At 33.4% G+C, this 17,680-nt stretch overlaps 2 protein-coding genes across 3 annotated transcripts; one reads left to right on the forward strand and one right to left on the reverse strand.

The window, feature by feature from the left end:
• Window positions 1-180: 180 nt before the first annotated feature.
• LOC126781037 (suppressor of hairless protein) lies at window positions 181-12,323 on the reverse strand. 2 transcript variants are annotated; one of them, XM_050505803.1, is made up of 4 exons: window positions 10,817-12,323; window positions 10,215-10,459; window positions 2,482-2,707; window positions 181-1,915 (listed from the first exon to the last, which is right to left on the reverse strand). In XM_050505803.1, exons 1-4 carry the CDS (start codon window positions 11,666-11,668, stop codon window positions 1,736-1,738), a joined length of 1,503 nt encoding a protein of 500 aa, XP_050361760.1. In that variant the 5' UTR covers window positions 11,669-12,323; the 3' UTR covers window positions 181-1,735. The 2 variants fall into 2 exon arrangements, with proteins under 2 accessions (XP_050361760.1, XP_050361761.1); XM_050505804.1 differs by having other exon boundaries at window positions 181-1,900; window positions 10,817-12,322.
• On the forward strand, window positions 12,283-17,620 carry LOC126781029 (DNA excision repair protein ERCC-5 homolog). Its single transcript, XM_050505789.1, has 7 exons — window positions 12,283-12,750; window positions 12,830-13,005; window positions 13,115-13,320; window positions 13,402-13,597; window positions 13,666-15,460; window positions 15,945-16,234; window positions 16,321-17,620. The coding sequence occupies exons 1-7, from the start codon at window positions 12,663-12,665 to the stop codon at window positions 16,972-16,974; spliced, it is 3,405 nt and encodes a 1,134-aa protein (XP_050361746.1). The 5' UTR covers window positions 12,283-12,662; the 3' UTR covers window positions 16,975-17,620.
• The last annotated feature ends 60 nt before the right edge of the window (window positions 17,621-17,680 follow it).

Consider the following 17,680-nt stretch of genomic DNA (forward strand, 5'->3'; position numbering starts at 1 on the left):
ATTTAAAAACAACAAATTCTTAAACATGATTCTTTATATGAAGACATACCAAATGTAAAATGATAATAACGCACGAATATTTTCTAAATGAGAAATCGCTTATTCCATAAAAATTGACGGCGTAATCCTAAATCTCGCGTCTAATACTAATTCCTTGTAATACTGTCACTACCGATTTCATAAAACAATTTCGCTTATGTTTTCTTTATATAAAAATATTATACTCTTTTGTACTTATTACACTTTCCATGTGGAATGTTCGAAATCACACTTTTTAATATACACATCAAATTTCACCAAACAAATTGTACAAAAAAATCGCAATTAAATAAATATAATTTCAAACAGTTATGTTTCATTAAAATTATAAGATGTGCTATGTCTAGCTACTTATCTACTTTGTTCATTAGATTGCCTGTAATAGTAATGTACATACATACAGTGACGGTAGATGCATAATCGTATTCCGCCGTCAGTGAGGTGATTAAGTAGAAAAGAATAAATTCTCTAAATGTTTACAAACTCGATTAAAATAAATCTTTGATAATTTTTACGTATTTTACATAATCTAATATCTCCCGAAATTTGTAGATGCCTTTTAATTAATTCAACATTCAAATGAATCATCACTCTATTCAATATGACTTAAAGTCCAATTTTCAAAAACATATAAATCCTACGGATACTTAATAGCAATATAATAAACACAATGACTCGTCATGGATTTTACAGCTATTTGGCCCCGAAGAAATAAATTCAAGAGCAGAGAGATCTCTTATTAATTTCTTTTTTTCATTTCAATATGGCGCAAATCTCGCGCCGAATTAGGAACTACCCTATGCCTGTAATTAATTTATGAAATTTCAATAGAAATAAACATTTATAATAAAACTCTAATCATAATAATCCAATTGCATTTAAATAAAAACATTGGATCTTGGCCACATAAAATTATACAATTAAATTAAAAAATAGTGACATATTTCACAAAGCATATTATAAAAATTGCTACCATAACCTAATAGCATTTTGGTGTTATAATCTCGGCATACATATTCAATATCTACTTAATTATTTTAGGCACACTTTGTATTTTACAAAATATTTTTATACAAAATCAAACAAGCGGTTCGTTTATGAAGATTTCGATGACGATTGTAACATGTTCGGACGAGACCATTTATATTTTTTTAATTGGAAAAAAAAAACCAGTTTCATTCACACAAGAATCGACCTTATTGTATAAAAGTAATAGTTTTCTTTTAAATTATAAAAGGTACATGTTAAGACTAATATTGCTTTCCATATACAAATATAATAATCGTCAGTAAGCTCAAATGATTTCATCTAAATACTCGCCAAGTTTCTAGGAATAGAATTGAATTTATTAGAGCGGTCATCGAGGAACATGTTACTTTAGCAGGCACTATCGAAACTTATAAGGATCGCTCAGACCACTTTTCTCAATTCGTTTAAATTCGCCGAAGTCCACGTCTTTGGTCTTTAAGAGAGAAACATCCTATCAACCTCGGATTATCAGCTCATTAACTCGAATATAAAACAATAATTTGCTGTTTAATACCACTATATTAAATTGAAACGTTTATAAAAATGAAAAAAATGCTTTGTTATTGCATTTTAATATATTCATATTCGAGTTAAAGTTGGCAACCCCAGAGACGATATGGATTATTTTCGCGTGACGACTATCGCGGTATGACAGGTGACGTACGTGCTACTGCAGCGCGTCGGGCAGGCGGTGCGCGTCGTGCCAGGCGTCGGGCCGCATGACGTCATCGACGGGCGGGCACGTGGGCCGCGGCCCGGGCTCCGGCGTGTACGTGAACGTCAGGCCCGTCGCGTAGATGATGCCGTCGTTCCTCACGAGTGACACGGGTACCTGGAATGAAGTCTTCTGAATAATTTCATGAGCATGTTGTCGAGAAAAAACACCATCTAAATACAATATTTTAAATATGATTATAATCTGATATTATATTTAATAATAGAATATGTGAAAATAGGGACATATGTATTTTATTTACAAACGAAATCATCTGAACATATGATGCCTCGAAAAAATGTTCTTTTTATTTTCAGCAACCTTACATTATGTAAATAACATATAACTTTTTTAATATATAGTAACCTGGACAGAATTGTAAATCCTGAAAAATCTTTGTACGAGGCACTAGATCTAATGGCTAGCGTAAAAGGCTCCAGATACCGAGGTGTAGGAACTCGGGTTATTGAGTTTGAGACAGCACGGACTTTATGACGTTGGCAGTGTTTACAATCCTGTGCCCTTGTAAGCCGCGTAATGCCTGCATGGATTATGAGACTGTACTGCTTTTTATACAAACATACGTAACATGTCCTAAGTAGTTGGCCTATCCCTTGAAATCGATTAAGAGGATATCATTGAAACATGTATCATCTTTAAACCATAAATACGTTGGATAAATATTAATCAGGCCTCACCTGTGTTGGTTGTCGAACCCAGAGCCACTGTCCCCTAAATTGCGAGATGTCCGGCACGACACACAGCATGGACTCAGCGCAACGGTACATCGTCTCCGCCTCCACGTCCCCGAACCAGACTTGCAATGATGGTGTGAAATTATCACCAGCCAACTCTAACATCGCAACATCACCTCCGCCGTTAAGGTTCAGCGAGTGAACCAACGGAACTGGTGTTACGGGTGACCTGGTGGAAAAAATATATTCCTATAGTTAATAAATAAATTGTCTGATAATTGTTTATCTAAAAAAAGTTGGCTACGAAAGCGCTGCCGAAAAAATTGAGTGTTTCATTTACGACCTAATAGAAAAGACCAATTCTATTCCTAGGAGGGAAACTTGAAATATTGTAATGAAGTATATCATATTAAAGTTATACGTATGTCCAGTTTTAGTTACAAACAAAAAAATAGAGTCGAGGAATAATTGAGGTTGTTTTAGGATTTTAAAAGGGATGAAAGTTTTTACAATAAATTCAATATATGTCTTAACTTATATGTCTTAACTTTTTTCCTAATTAAATAAAAAAAAAATCATATAGCGTTTCAAAATTGTAAAATTCATCCTTAATTGTAGAGTAAAATAAGGACTGATAGGAACTTCGCTGTATTATTTAGCTGATAAAACCACAAAATATGAAAACGTGTTTTTAACGCAGATAACGTCGCCGGCTTCTATTTTTCTGGTATTAATTTTTTTATTAATAATGTTACATCGCCTAATTGTTTTATATTATACATAGTGATAGATATAAAAATAATTAGTCACTAGTGGCATAAAGATTGAATCTTTAATCGTTTATCACATGTGATCCTGACACCTAAGTTATTGTCGTTCCCACTCGTAACACAAGCTTTATACTTAACCCGAAGGAATTAATATTATATTAAAAATGAATATTATTAAGACTAAGAAAATAAGCATGATTAACCTATTGCACAGGACATATAGCGCACAAGTGTGTGCGCAGTCACAGATGCACATTCTCAAAATCTGATGAAACGACCAGGAAGAGTTCAGGCGCAGGATCAACGACTTTCAAATGAATGACCCAAATGATCTAAAGTGAGTTTAAGCGTAAGTACTAAGTATAATATATATACTTAAAATAACTTAAAGTTCACGATTAATGACGTCATTATATTGTTATATCCCAATAATCATGACGTACTAGCATTTTTAACGACAAGAACTCTTAATTAATAAACTGCCATATACATTACATTACATTACACACGCTTATAAATATGCCGATTCTTCAAGTCATATCGATTCTAATATAATATTCATATTCGATTGATGTAGACTTATTAACTTGTAGTCTACTTGTATCGAACTAATAACGTAAGGTATTTTAAATAATTAACGAGTTATGGAATAGTAATTATCTGAACAGTCATTATTAGTATTGATTTGTAGAACAACCCTTAACCTTCAACCCTTTGGCAAATACAGTAACAGCCTGTGAATGTCCCACTTTTGGGCCTAAGGCCTCCTCTCCCTTTTTGAGGAGAAGGTTTTGGAGCTTATTCCACCACACTGCTCCAATGCGGGTTGACGGAAAACACATGTGGCAGAATTTCAGTGAAATTGCATGCAGGTTTCATCACGACGTTTACATTCATCGTCAAGCACGAAATGAATTATAATCACAAATTAAGCACATAAAAACTCAGTGGTGCTTGCTCGGGTTTGTACCCAGGATCATCGGTTAAGATTCGTGCGCTCTTACTACTGGGCCATCTCGGCTTTCTTGGCAAATACATTTATTTATTAAAAACACCATCGCCTATTCACAACAATATAGTGATAAAAAATACAGATTGATGCGATGTACACATTATTTAATCAAAAGAAAGAAGGAAGAAACTTTTCTTAAATTAATATGATTTTTGGATAAAATTAATACTAATATTATAAATGCGAAATTAATTATGTCTGCCTGTTATTCTATCGGCTAAACTGAACCGATGTTGATGAAATTTGGTATGTAGCTTGAACCCCGAGAAAGGACAAAGGTTACTTTTTCATCCAATACAAGCGGAGACGAACATTAGTATCAAATAAATGTATTAAAACAAAAACAACACTACTAATCATCTAAAAACACATACATAGTAAAATATAAGCTCGCAGATGGCCTATACTATTAAAAAGGTTGGGATCTTATTCTACAGTGTTGGTACCTACCATCACTGTAATACGTGTGGTCGCACTTCTGCATTAACAAGTACAGGTTTCCCCATGATTCTTTCTACCAAAATATAAATTATGAAAACACATATATCTTCGTAGCATTCTAATAATATCGTTTTATACTGTTAGACTTTTTTTTGTATTATACTACTACGCGCCTAAAAATTCTATTAAATAAAAAAAAAATAATGTTTATATGTTTGTTCTCTACGCGTTCCTAATCTATTCATCCAATAGTAACGAAATTATAGAAATCTTCATAATATTGATGCCCTGGCCTAAGAAACATATTTTCGTCTTTGTATTAATTACTTCAATATAAACGTTTCACATATACCCTTATAATATCCGTGCGAAGCCCAGACAGATAGGTAGTCTGCTTAAAAAATAATAATTAAATGATTGGATACTCAAGAACATGAATCTCATTGGAATCATACTAATATTTTAAAGAGATTTTTTTACATCCATGTAAATTTATCGGTGGTAGGGTTTAGTGCGATCTCGCCTGGATAGATTGTTGTGTTGCGGGTTGAAGGGTGAGTGAGCTAGTGTACTAATGTGTATGTCTTCGTTCCCAAGGTTGATGGCGCATTGGTGATGTAAGCGATGCCAATGTATATTGGCTTTGGAGATCACTTACCATTAAGCGGCCCATATGCTTGTCCGCCTACTTATTTTATAAAAAAAGTTCATTATTTATAAAATAAATTAAATAAGTAATATTAGTTATTATCAATCCAATGTTAGCTTGTGGTAATAAAAAAAATTAATTAGGTAGGTAATTTCTTATAAAAAATGCCGATGACCGCAAGCTAACAACGCATAACAGAAGCAAGGTACAAATAACTAGTAACTAAAATAGAGTTGTAATATAAGTATATTATCAAGACCCCAGTTTAACACGTCGCGGCCTAGCATCCCGCCCCTTGTTCTCATCATTAGATATCATTACAGTCACTCAACAGTAACACGATTGTGTGCTAGTTCAAATATTTGTACTCCCCGCAGTGATTACCATGTGTGTCAATTCATAGAATTTATGTCGTTTGAGAAAATATTACAACTTTATCGTACGTTGATAAACACGTAAACGAACATCAATATTTATTAATAAGTAAAAGCGCTATGTTTCGATTCGAACTTAATGTTTCTTTGTGATATGAATAGCATTAATAATATGGTTCATTTATAATTTAGAGGCGCTTTATGCTCTTTTTTTAAATCAAATTTAATATCAAAGATCTGTTTTTTTTTCTAATATTACGCCTAGCAACAGCGTACATTTTAAGTGTATACAATATTTATGTAAATAATTATTTAAAAATTAAATTCGCTATAAAAATGTATTGTATTTAAAAAAAACATTTGACATATTTAAAACGTTATCTAAATGATAAAATATTTAAATTGATTCACTGGTGTTTTGGCTCCCTTATTGTTGACATAAACAAATATCGTTAAACATACTATCACCCCGCTTGCCTCGTTGGTCTATTAAGCTAGCTTATATGACTGCAGATCTTAACGTGCTTGCAACAAAGAACCTCTATGGAGTTTGGAAGTGTACAAAGCCCTTGCCTAGAAAATAACTCTATATCGTCCTTTCTGTGCCTGATCTCTGTCCGGTCGTGCCGGCTTACCGTCTTCTATAATTCTGAGATGGGAATAGAGAGTACAGCTAAGTTTGCACGCATACGCCTGCGCTATAAGATCTCTTAGATCATTTAGTTAGTCCTTGAGTTTGGTCGCTGTAATCGAAATTCAGTCAGAAGGCCTTCACTTTCACAGCAAAGAACCTAAAGCTGTTGGTCTTCAAGACGGATAGCCGTCAGAATAATGAGCGTAAGAATATGTGTGCGCGCACATGACTGCGTTACAACATGTCCTGTTTTTGTTACTTTCACCCCTTTTTTTTAAGCAATTGATATAATTGAAGAATCAAAGAGTACAAACTTAGAACCTGATTTAAAAATGACCAATTAGCCTTCGTACAACCATGGGAACTAAGATTTTGGTCCTTGGCCATATTGATGCTCGAATCGGTCACCCTTCATCATTACCAGTTTTAGCGAGAAACAGTAGAATCAAAATAAAATTTTATTTAAGGCTAGGAATTTACAAGCTCTTTTGAATTGTCTTTTTATCACACACAATCAATCAATGTACTTGGCTTAGAATGTAGATTATATCGAAAACCGACAAGAATTTCCGCAGTAGTAGAACTCTTTTTCATTCATCATATAACATATATTATCATAAACAATTAAACTTATATAATCTGCGTGAAAATATACGAACTACACGCTTTTTTATCATTTATATAATCTTGTTCACAATAATACGCCTTAATTCTTGATGTTATTTTAAACATAAGCGATATTTTATTACAGAATCCAATACCCAGTCCAGGAAGGACGTATTGAGTTTGCAGATGAGAAAAGTATTGCTATGTATTGTTTAACTGTACCTGATGTTTATGGCCATCTCAGCTCCAGAGCTGAGATGGCCCATTGGTAAGAACGCGTGGATCTTAACCGATGATCGTGGGTTCAAACCCGGGCAAGCACCACTGAATTTTCATGTGCTTAATTTGTGATTATAATTCATCTCGTGCTTGACGGTGAAGGAAAACATCGTGAGGAAACCTGCATGTGTCTAATTTCACTGAAATTCTGCCACATGTGTATTCCACCACGCTGCTCCAATGCGGGTTGGTGGAATACACATGTGGCAGAATTTTACATGGATGTAAAAAAATCTCTTTAAAATATTAGTATGATTCCAATGAGATTCATGTTCTTGAGTATCCAATCATTTAATTATTATTTTTTAAGCAGACTACCTATCTGTCTGGGCTTCGCACGGATATTATAAGGGTATATGTGAAACGTTTATATTGAAGTAATTAATACAAAGACGAAAATATGTTTCTTAGGCCAGGGCATCAATATTATGAAGATTTCTATAATTTCGTTACTATTGGATGAATAGATTAGGAACGCGTAGAGAACAAACATATAAACATTATTTTTTTTTTATTTAATAGAATTTTTAGGCGCGTAGTAGTATAATACAAAAAAAAGTCTAACAGTATAAAACGATATTATTAGAATGCTACGAAGATATATGTGTTTTCATAATTTATATTTTGGTAGAAAGAATCATGGGGAAACCTGTACTTGTTAATGCAGAAGTGCGACCACACGTATTACAGTGATGGTAGGTACCAACACTGTAGAATAAGATCCCAACCTTTTTAATAGTATAGGCCATCTGCGAGCTTATATTTTACTATGTATGTGTTTTTAGATGATTAGTAGTGTTGTTTTTGTTTTAATACATTTATTTGATACTAATGTTCGTCTCCGCTTGTATTGGATGAAAAAGTAACCTTTGTCCTTTCTCGGGGTTCAAGCTACATACCAAATTTCATCAACATCGGTTCAGTTTAGCCGATAGAATAACAGGCAGACATAATTAATTTCGCATTTATAATATTAGTATTAATTTTATCCAAAAATCTTATATCTTAATAGGAATTTACAAGCTCTTTTGAATTGTCTTTTTATCACACACAATCAATCAATGTAATTGGCTTAGAATGTAGATTATATCGAAAACCGACAAGAATTTCCGCAGTAGTAGAACTCTTTTTCATTCATCATATAACATATATTATCATAAACAATTAAACTTATATAATCTGCGTGAAAATATACGAACTACACGCTTTTTTATCATTTATATAATCTTGTTCACAATAATACGCCTTAATTCTTGATGTTATTTTAAACATAAGCGATATTTTATTACAGAATCCAATACCCAGTCCAGGAAGGACGTATTGAGTTTGCAGATGAGAAAAGTATTGCTATGTATTGTTTAACTGTACCTGATGTTTATGGCCATCTCAGCTCCAGAGCTGAGATGGCCCATTGGTAAGAACGCGTGGATCTTAACCGATGATCGTGGGTTCAAACCCGGGCAAGCACCACCGAATTTTCATGTGCTTAATTTGTGATTATAATTCATCTCGTGCTTTAAGGTGAAGGAAAACATCGTGAGGAAACCTGCATGTGTCCAATTTCACTGAAATTCTGCCACATGTGTATTCCACCAACCCGCATTGGAGCAGCGTGGTGGAATAAGCTCCAAACCTTCTCCTCAAAATGAGGAGAGGAGGCCTTTAGCCCAGCAGTCGGACATTCACAGGCTGTTACGGTACGGTTACGGTACGGATGTTTATGAGTACGACAGATCCTATAAAGGGCATCATTGATTATAGTTTTTATTATCTACTTCCTTTGTGATTTACATGTTTTCTAATTAATTGTTGTCATTTGTGAAGTATATTGTACTCAAACGTCCTGAGCCTTCGGGATACTTAGAAATCAATAAACAAAAAGCCCTAAATACGAAACAAATACTTTTAGGCATAAAGAGTGAACAGACGAGATATATTGTGGGACAGAGTCCTTGTGCGAATTTCATTCGCAAATGGCCGGATTATTATATGATGAAAAAATATTTTTATATAATATACCTCTATTTCGTAAGTCTTAAATCATTTTTCACAATTGCTTTATTACTTAATACATTTAACTGTTTGCAGGCAAATGGGCCACCTGATGGTGGTAAGTGGTCACCACTGCCCATAGACATAACACGCTTAGAAAAATTAACTATCCCTTACATCGACAATGCGCCACCAACCTTGGGAACTAATTATGTCCCTCTTGCCTGTAGTTACACTGGCTCACTCACACTTCAAACCGGAACACAATACTAAGTATTGCTGTTTAGCGGTAGAATATGTGATGAGTGGGTGGTACCTACCCAGATGAGCTTACAAAAAGCTCTACCACCCAGACAATTTTTAATTAATTTCCGATTTTCTTTATTTAATTTCTTCATAGGTTTTATCTTATTTATTCTATCTAAAGATATTTTTTTTTTCCTATAATACATAAGTCAACAATATAAGAGGTTGTTAGAGCAACATATATCTGTAACTTGAGGATTTCAAACATGTAAAACCTAGTGATTCTGTTTACACATTTATGCATATCAGCAGTCATCCCGGACACATAAAAAATAAATGAAAAAGATATATTATATATGGTTAATTAAGAGTAGGTAGGTAACTGATAATGAGTTTAAGAGTACTTGTGTGATGTTGATTAAATAAGTCCTTCAAGTTCCTTTAGAAAATTCAAATCAAAAGTAACAAAAAATGAGTAATGATTATAAAAGGCGCCTAGGCTACCGCCCCGCGCAATAGCCCCCTTAGCCATAGGGTATTTTATATATATTTTTTTATTTAAATGAAATACACATTTTAGTCTTAATTTCTAATATATAATTAGGACGTAACATAATCCCGATTGGGTAAAAATGCTACTGTCATCGGTACAGTGTGCAACAAACACATATTTATGTTTAGTCATGTCATTTTGTTTAGCTATCATTATATCTGTTATAAGTTACAAATTTACCTCACTGGACCCATTCCTTCATAAAACTGGTATTCTGCCTTATCCGTGGATATGATTGTCCAACAGGCTCCATCATTAATCATCTCTTTATTTGGCTCTTTCGGGCATGGAGTGGCTTGGAACTGTATGATTCTCTCTTGGGAAAGACACAGATACATGCGTTCTGTGTCTTTCATGTAGAAGGCACATTTATGGAGCTGTGACACAGGGTCATCTGCTTCTAGAAGAGCCATTTGTTTGTCAACCTGATGAGAGTGAGTTACATAAGCTCGACTATTTTGTATAAATAATATCTTTATTTTTAAACTCAACTTTAAATATTGATGGGCTATATAAATGGGCTAGTTACAAAATTATATACATTTTTCACAAAAAATATTTGTTTATATAACTAATAAAAAGACAAAATTGTAATTGGGCATTTTTTTCACACTATGTTTAAATGATTTTCTTTCTTTAAAATCAAAATATACATACAAGAAAAATTTATAAATACGACTTATGGTCTTGGAATACTTTAATATTACCACATTTAAAATCAGAAAAATACCTTTGCAATTTTATAAATGAGTATTATAATTTGAAGAAGATAAATGAATTACCTTACGAATAATAAGCCTAGGTAAAGCCATCCCTGTCACCGAACATACAAGTTTCACAGTCGAACCATAGTGTACATATCCATCCCTCACTGCAAACTCCTCTGATTCACTTTCATTATCATCGAGCAAATGAATCGTAAATGCTCCCCACTGGGTGGATGAAGCATGGAAGTTTCCATTTTCAACATGGAGATACCTTGTCGATACAGTTTGTGATCTTAGTCTATTAAATAGAGCTACCTTGGTTCCACTAGCAATACACAAATCAGCATTTTTTAGTGATTGTTTCTTTTTTGATGGTTTTGATATTACTTTTATTCTTTTACTATTAAAAATACCAATATCATGACCATTACCATAAAACATTTTAACAGAGAGCATGAAATGTTTACGTTTGTCCGAGTCTGATATGTACAATGTCTTCGCAGCACAATATTGCTTGCCATTATTTAGGTCCAGCTGCTGCATATCTTGGTCAGAGTTGCCAATGCCAATAAATGCACATAACTGAGATGCCTGCTCAGTCTCACCCTCCCGTAACATACGCTCACGCCGAAGCCGCCAGCCGTCACCAAATAAATATATACATGGTGGAGGGCAGAAGAAACGCTTCTCATTTCCATAAGATTTTTGAGCAACTTTAGCATGTAAAATGACTACGACCATGTCAGAGCGGTCGCGAAGGTATCGCTCCATAGCTTCTCGAGTTAATCGACGCTCTTCAGGGCGGTAGGCGCCGGCGCCGGGGCCCGCGGCGGCGGCGTAGCGCGGGTACAGCGCGCCGTGTTGCGGCGGCGGCGACGGTGGACCCCCGCCCATACCACCCGCGCCCGCGCCGTACTGGTGAGGCATGCTCGCCACGGCGTACTCTCACCTTGATTTAAACATTATAATATATAAACTATGATAACATCTGCACATGGCGCCTCTTTTGAATCCTTATCTTTGCCGATATAATGTTAGTTTAGAACCAAAAAACATCATGTAAACAAAATCCTGAAGCTGTTAGCGTCTTTCTTGTCAGGACCAAGTTTAGGCCTGTTTATATTCTTTGACACTTTTCTATTTTCTATATCTTACGGCTTAACACACTTGCGTTTTTCTGTATTTGGATCGATCAACACACTTGTATTATTCACATCACCATAAATAAATAATTACGATGGGAACTCTAACACACAGTCATTCAATAACACCTGTTCGTTGGTAGAATTTTCAGATAGTCCAGAGAATGTTCCTTGAATCGCGTTTTAATATTTTGTTTTTATACATATACTAACTTATCATCCAATAATTATTCAGGGTAAAACGAGTTTGCTTTTACTTATGAAAAGTTTATTAAAACTTGTGTTTATTCGAGTATAAATACGATACGACAACGCTAAAAATATGAACTGTCAAGGAGAGCCATAGACACAGAGTGATGTCCAAGCGTGTTGTCGATTACACGCGCGCGAATAAAATCGAGTAGGCAATACGGACGGTCGGCTTCGGCACGTCGAGTCAAGTCGACTGACAGGCTGCCGGTCATAGGATGTGGGGTTACGCATGGGGCGTGAGAAAATAAAGTGTGGGAAAGAGTGGGCGTCGCGGTGTAGTAAAACATTTGATATTGTATGTAGTGAACCGAACACTTACGAATGCATGCGCCAGTAGCAGGCATCATTTCGTATTGTTGTTGTGTGTGTGATAAATAAGTTTGAGTTCACGGAGCGAAAAGGTTGCAATGTGTGAGGAAGAGACCGACGATTGACCGGAGATCTCGTGGGAAACGACCTTTGTTATGTATACTGTTGTATAGATTAGTTAAACAAAAAATCAGTTTGAGAATTAAATCGCACGCGATATGGGAGTCACTGGACTGTGGCGTCTTATTGAGCCTGTCGGCAAACCGGTGCCGGTAGAGACACTTGAAAATAAAGTCTTGGCCGTGGGTAGGTTTCATAGATACACGTAACTAAATAAAATCATCATCGTTAACTTTGTTAAGACATGTTTTATTTGTATACACAGACATTTCAATATGGTTGCATCAGATGGTAAAAGGATATCAAGATGCAAAAGGAGCCCCAGTCGCCAATGCTCATCTTATGGGTCTCTTCCAACGTCTTTGCAAATTGCTATATTTTAGAGTTAAACCAGTTTTTGTATTTGATGGAGGTTTTCCAGACTTGAAAAAAGAAACAATTGTAAGTTAGCTAATTAATATTTTTATACTTGGCTCAAGTTTAATACATAAGAATAAAACCTTCATAGCCTTTGTTATTAATTTAATATTAAGATTTGTTTTATTTTTAGGCTAAAAGACAAGACAACAAATCGAAGTATAATTCCCAATCTGAAAGATTGAAACGTGAATTAGCACTCCTCTTAGGTAAAAGGACAGTAATTAATACCTTATTGGGAAAACAAATTTCACCAAAGAAAAATAAACCAGCTGAAAAAAATGATGATTTGTTCAAATTACCGGCATTACCTGACAAGGAAATAGAGTCTGAATCAGAGTATGTAAATATTTAAAAAGCTGATTTTGTAAATCAGTTCAGATGTGAAAAATATAAGATATTAACATAAATCATTTTCAGATCAGAAGATGAATCAAGTACAAGCACTTCCAGCATAGATTTACACTCTGTTGATTTTGAATCTGACAAAATCAAAAACATGCCCTTAAAAGAGAAATATGACTTACTTGTGGAATTAAAAGAAACGAGAAAAATGAATTCATGGGGAAAACTCCATACTTTACCAAAGAAAAGTGATAACTTCTCTAATTTTCAAGTTAGTACATTAAATACTTATATTATGATATAGATAAAAATAGTTTTCTGACTAGACTTTTGTTGTAGCTTGAAAGATTACTGAAAAGAAGAAAATTGCAAGAATGTCTGGAGGAAACAGAAAAAGAAATGGGTGATGGATGTATGTCTTTAAATGAATTAGAGTCATTACTTAATGAAGAAGGTATTGATACAAAAATTGAAAGTTTGCCCAGCCGTCGTATTGCCTCTAATAATACAACTAGATATTTATTTATAAGTAATGTTAAACAAGCTTTAGCCGATGCAAAGAAAAGAGAAATAGATGCTATAAAACAAACAGAAACAAGTGACCCTGGTGGCTCTGCACATAATACTCAACCAGATACAAGTAAACCTTGTAGTTCTTCAGACAATCAGGTAAACAAATCACTGAAGCATGATGAATTGGATGACGATCTGCAAAAAGCTATACAAATGTCATTAGAATGTATGGATGAAAGTGAAACAAGTGCTTGTGCATCTAAAACTGATGACTCATGGACATCATTCTTGTCAGATTCTGATTACAGTGATGATGAATGTGATGGTTTTGACCAGCCTGACATGTCATCTGCAAAAGCTTATATAAAGCAATATAGTGATTTTACACATAAAGCCATAGATAATTTAGTTGCTCCAAAACAAAAACTTAAAGTTAACTCAACAGAAAAAAAAATCAATAAAATAATAGAGGAACTTGAACAAGAGAAAACAATTATTGAGGATAACATAATGTTAATGTCTAGTGATGAGGAAGATGAAATAGACAACAAGATAAAGAGCTGTACAAATCCAAATTCAAAATTAGAAACTACAATTGTTGAAAAAAATACAGAATTTAAATTGGGTAGCAGCAATAAAATTCCCTTAAATTCTACTCCAGGTGAAAAATTTAAGATAGATGAGAATGAAATGAATGACACACAAACTTCAGTGATATTTGTTGAAAATTCTGAGAATCAAGTTATATCACTTGAAGGTAGCTTAGACGATGTGTCAGAAACAAATGATCTTAAATTTTGTTTAGAAGATGATCATGAATTATCAAGTTCCAGTGAAGATGAGTTTGAAGAAGTATCTGATAGTGATCAAAAACCAAATAAACCAGCTATAGAGCTGACTCTCAATATGGGAGAAAAAATAGAAGATGACATTTTTGCAGATATTTTTGAAACAAAAAATGATAAAGAGTTAAATGTTTCAAATATCATAAGCAAATGTTCTGATATAGATGAAACAATTGCTTCAAATAAAATTACTAACAAGAATAATGAGGAAAAACTAAAAATTATAGGAGCAAATAAAGAACCCCAATGTCCAATCCAACCACAACCTCATAAAGAATACAATACAGAAGTTACAAGTCTTATTGAAAAGAGTGACTCAGGTGTAGTTGTTTTAAATAAAGCAACTATTAATAAAGACGACAACAAAGCTACAACACCTGAAACCAACATTAGTGATTCCCCTAAAATAATAAATTTACCTGTAAAAGATAAAATATCAACAGAAAACCTCAACTCGATGGTGACGGAAATTGAAATTGAGGAAGAGGAACTACTTCATGAAAAAGGACGTTTAGACAGAATAGGCCGAAATATTACTGCAGAAATAACCAAAGAAGCACAAGAACTGCTTCAAGTTTTTGGCATACCATACATTGTTGCACCTATGGAAGCAGAAGCACAATGTGCTTTCCTAGAAAATGTGAAACTAACTGATGGTACAATAACAGATGATAGTGATATATGGTTATTTGGGGGACAAACAGTTTATAAAAACTTTTTTAATCAAAAGAAACATGTTCTTCAGTATTTAAGTGAGAGGATTGAAAAGTCTTTTAGTAAGTATATATTTATAAACCGTAGTGGACATATAATTAGTTTGATAGCTAGCGAAAAATAAGATTTTATATTAATAATTTTCAATTAACATGCAAATTCTAACTAATATTTTCGTTTCGTGATGTCGTATCGAAATTGCGTTGGTAAGTCGTAAGTTAAGTCGGTAAAATATTATTTTTGTTGTAAAATTGGATTAAGATTTATGATATTTACGAGTATTTAAGGTGCCTGTATTAAGGATAAATAGTACTTGTTTAAATAAACATTTTTTAATAATTATACATCATTAACATTATACATACATTACAGTCACTTAATTATTATTTTTTAAAGGAACATTGTAATGAGATAAATAATTTCTGATCCCTAATAGATTTCAGTAAAAGGTATTCTTTTCGATTGGATGATTATATTGCATATATTAAACTTCGTTAATTGCTGTTGTTAAGAATAATAAAAACTTAATTATATAAACTGTTTCAGATTTAACACGAGAGCAGTTAATACTATTAGCCCTATTAGTTGGAAGTGATTATACAACAGGAGTAGCTGGGGTTGGTCCTGTTACTGCACTAGAGATACTAGCTTCATTCCCTTTTAACAAGAAAAAATTAATCAGCGAATGTTCCAATAAACAAGCACTTTACCAGGAGATTGTAACTGGACTACAAGAGTTTAAAAAATGGGTGAAGGCAGGAAAACAAACTGATAATGTTAATTTAAAGAAAAAATTAAAAAATATCAACCTTGCTGATGATTTTCCTAGTGTGAGAGTGAGTTTTATTTGACGGTATATTTGTTTTATATTAACAGAACCAATGACGATTTATATTGATATAACTTTATTAATCTGTTTAAGGTGGTTCAAGCATACTTGGAGCCAAATGTTGAAAAAAGTGAAGATAAGTTTACATGGGGTGAGATTGATATCACTATATTAAGGGATTACACAAAGGCTAAGTTCGGATGGTCACAAAATAAACTAGATGAAATCATGAAACCAGTATTAAAAAGGTTACTCGAGCGAAAAACTCAGAAAACTGTTCATGATTATTTCAAAAGAAAAATAGATTTGGAAACATTAGAGGATCAAATGAGTAAGAGAGTTAAAGCTGCAGTACAAAAAATGGCACCGTGCCAAGGTAACAACGAAGAATTAGAAAATAATGTAAAACTAAAGAGAAAGGGTAAAAACAGTAGTGATACAAAAGGTCCATCTAAGGCTAAAAAAAGCAAAAATGTAGATGAATTGACAAATATTAATGAAATAGTTAAAGCATCTACATCTAATTTAACAGAGAATAAATTTGATGTAACTGTTCCTAAGACAGATCGATATCAGGAAATTATACCACAAAGAGAAAAAGATAAACAAAGTTTATTGCAAAATAAATTGAAGGCTATAGAATTGTATCGAAAAACTAAAATTGATAACAAAAAGAAGACTAGTAGAAGAAAACTTCCCGTGCCAAAAGAAAAGGCGGACTTGTCAGAAAGCAGTGACGGTGATTAATATCTTTATTAGTTTCGTAGTTTTTCACTGCAGAAGTCGAATGGTGTATTTCTTAATTTATTTTGTGGCTGTGAATTGCAAATTTTGTATTTTGTTATAATAAAATAAGTTTATAAAATAGTCAATTTATTGTTTACATTCAACTGTTTTGAAGTTATAAAGCACAGTTTGAAACATATATAGCTAAGTTTTAATGAAAATGTTATTTAAACACTCGAAAGACAGCAACTAATCACAAAAAGATAACATCAATTAATACTATTAGTATGAACATAAAATCCATGTAACATTGATTTGTAATTAATTTAGTCTTATATATAAAAAGGGACATACCACATGATATATAAAATGTAGTAAAACCCAAGAATGTAACAATACCGCAACACATTTGAGTGCAATAAACCTTGCTAACACAAATATTTATTAAATAACATTGTTGTATGTGCCATATCACACGAAGCTATACGAAATTGCATGACGTCAAGTTGTTTTAAAGTTCGTGATTGTTAAACCATGTTAAACTTAGACGTATAACACTTGACCTATTGACTATTGCCCGGTTACTAAATTTAAGAAATCGTTTATTTTGCTAATGTATATTATAATTGGCTTGTTACCGATGAAGAAGAGAACTACGGAGAATGTATAGTTTGTTTAAAAAAAATGTTACCATCAATTAGACAATTGCAATATTTGAAAACAAAAA

The sequence above is a fragment of the Nymphalis io genome, chromosome 3, assembly GCF_905147045.1.
Source record: "Nymphalis io chromosome 3, ilAglIoxx1.1, whole genome shotgun sequence".
In the NCBI taxonomy this organism is placed as follows: domain Eukaryota; kingdom Metazoa; phylum Arthropoda; class Insecta; order Lepidoptera; family Nymphalidae; genus Nymphalis; species Nymphalis io.

Excerpts from the sequence above, each read along its gene's own strand:
- LOC126781029 (XM_050505789.1), top strand. The coding sequence starts at position 12,663 with ATGGGAGTCACTGGACTGTGGCGTCTTATTGAGCCTGTCGGCAAACCG. Across the intron at positions 13,321-13,401 it reads GAAATAGAGTCTGAATCAGA|ATCAGAAGATGAATCAAGTA; the intron begins GTATGTAAATAT and ends AATCATTTTCAG. Across the intron at positions 13,598-13,665 it reads ATAACTTCTCTAATTTTCAA|CTTGAAAGATTACTGAAAAG; the intron begins GTTAGTACATTA and ends CTTTTGTTGTAG.
- LOC126781037 (XM_050505803.1), bottom strand. The coding sequence starts at position 11,668 with ATGCCTCACCAGTACGGCGCGGGCGCGGGTGGTATGGGCGGGGGTCCA. Across the intron at positions 10,460-10,816 it reads CTAGGCTTATTATTCGTAAG|GTTGACAAACAAATGGCTCT; the intron begins GTAATTCATTTA and ends CACTCTCATCAG. Across the intron at positions 2,708-10,214 it reads GAAGGAATGGGTCCAGTGAG|GTCACCCGTAACACCAGTTC; the intron begins GTAAATTTGTAA and ends TTTTTCCACCAG.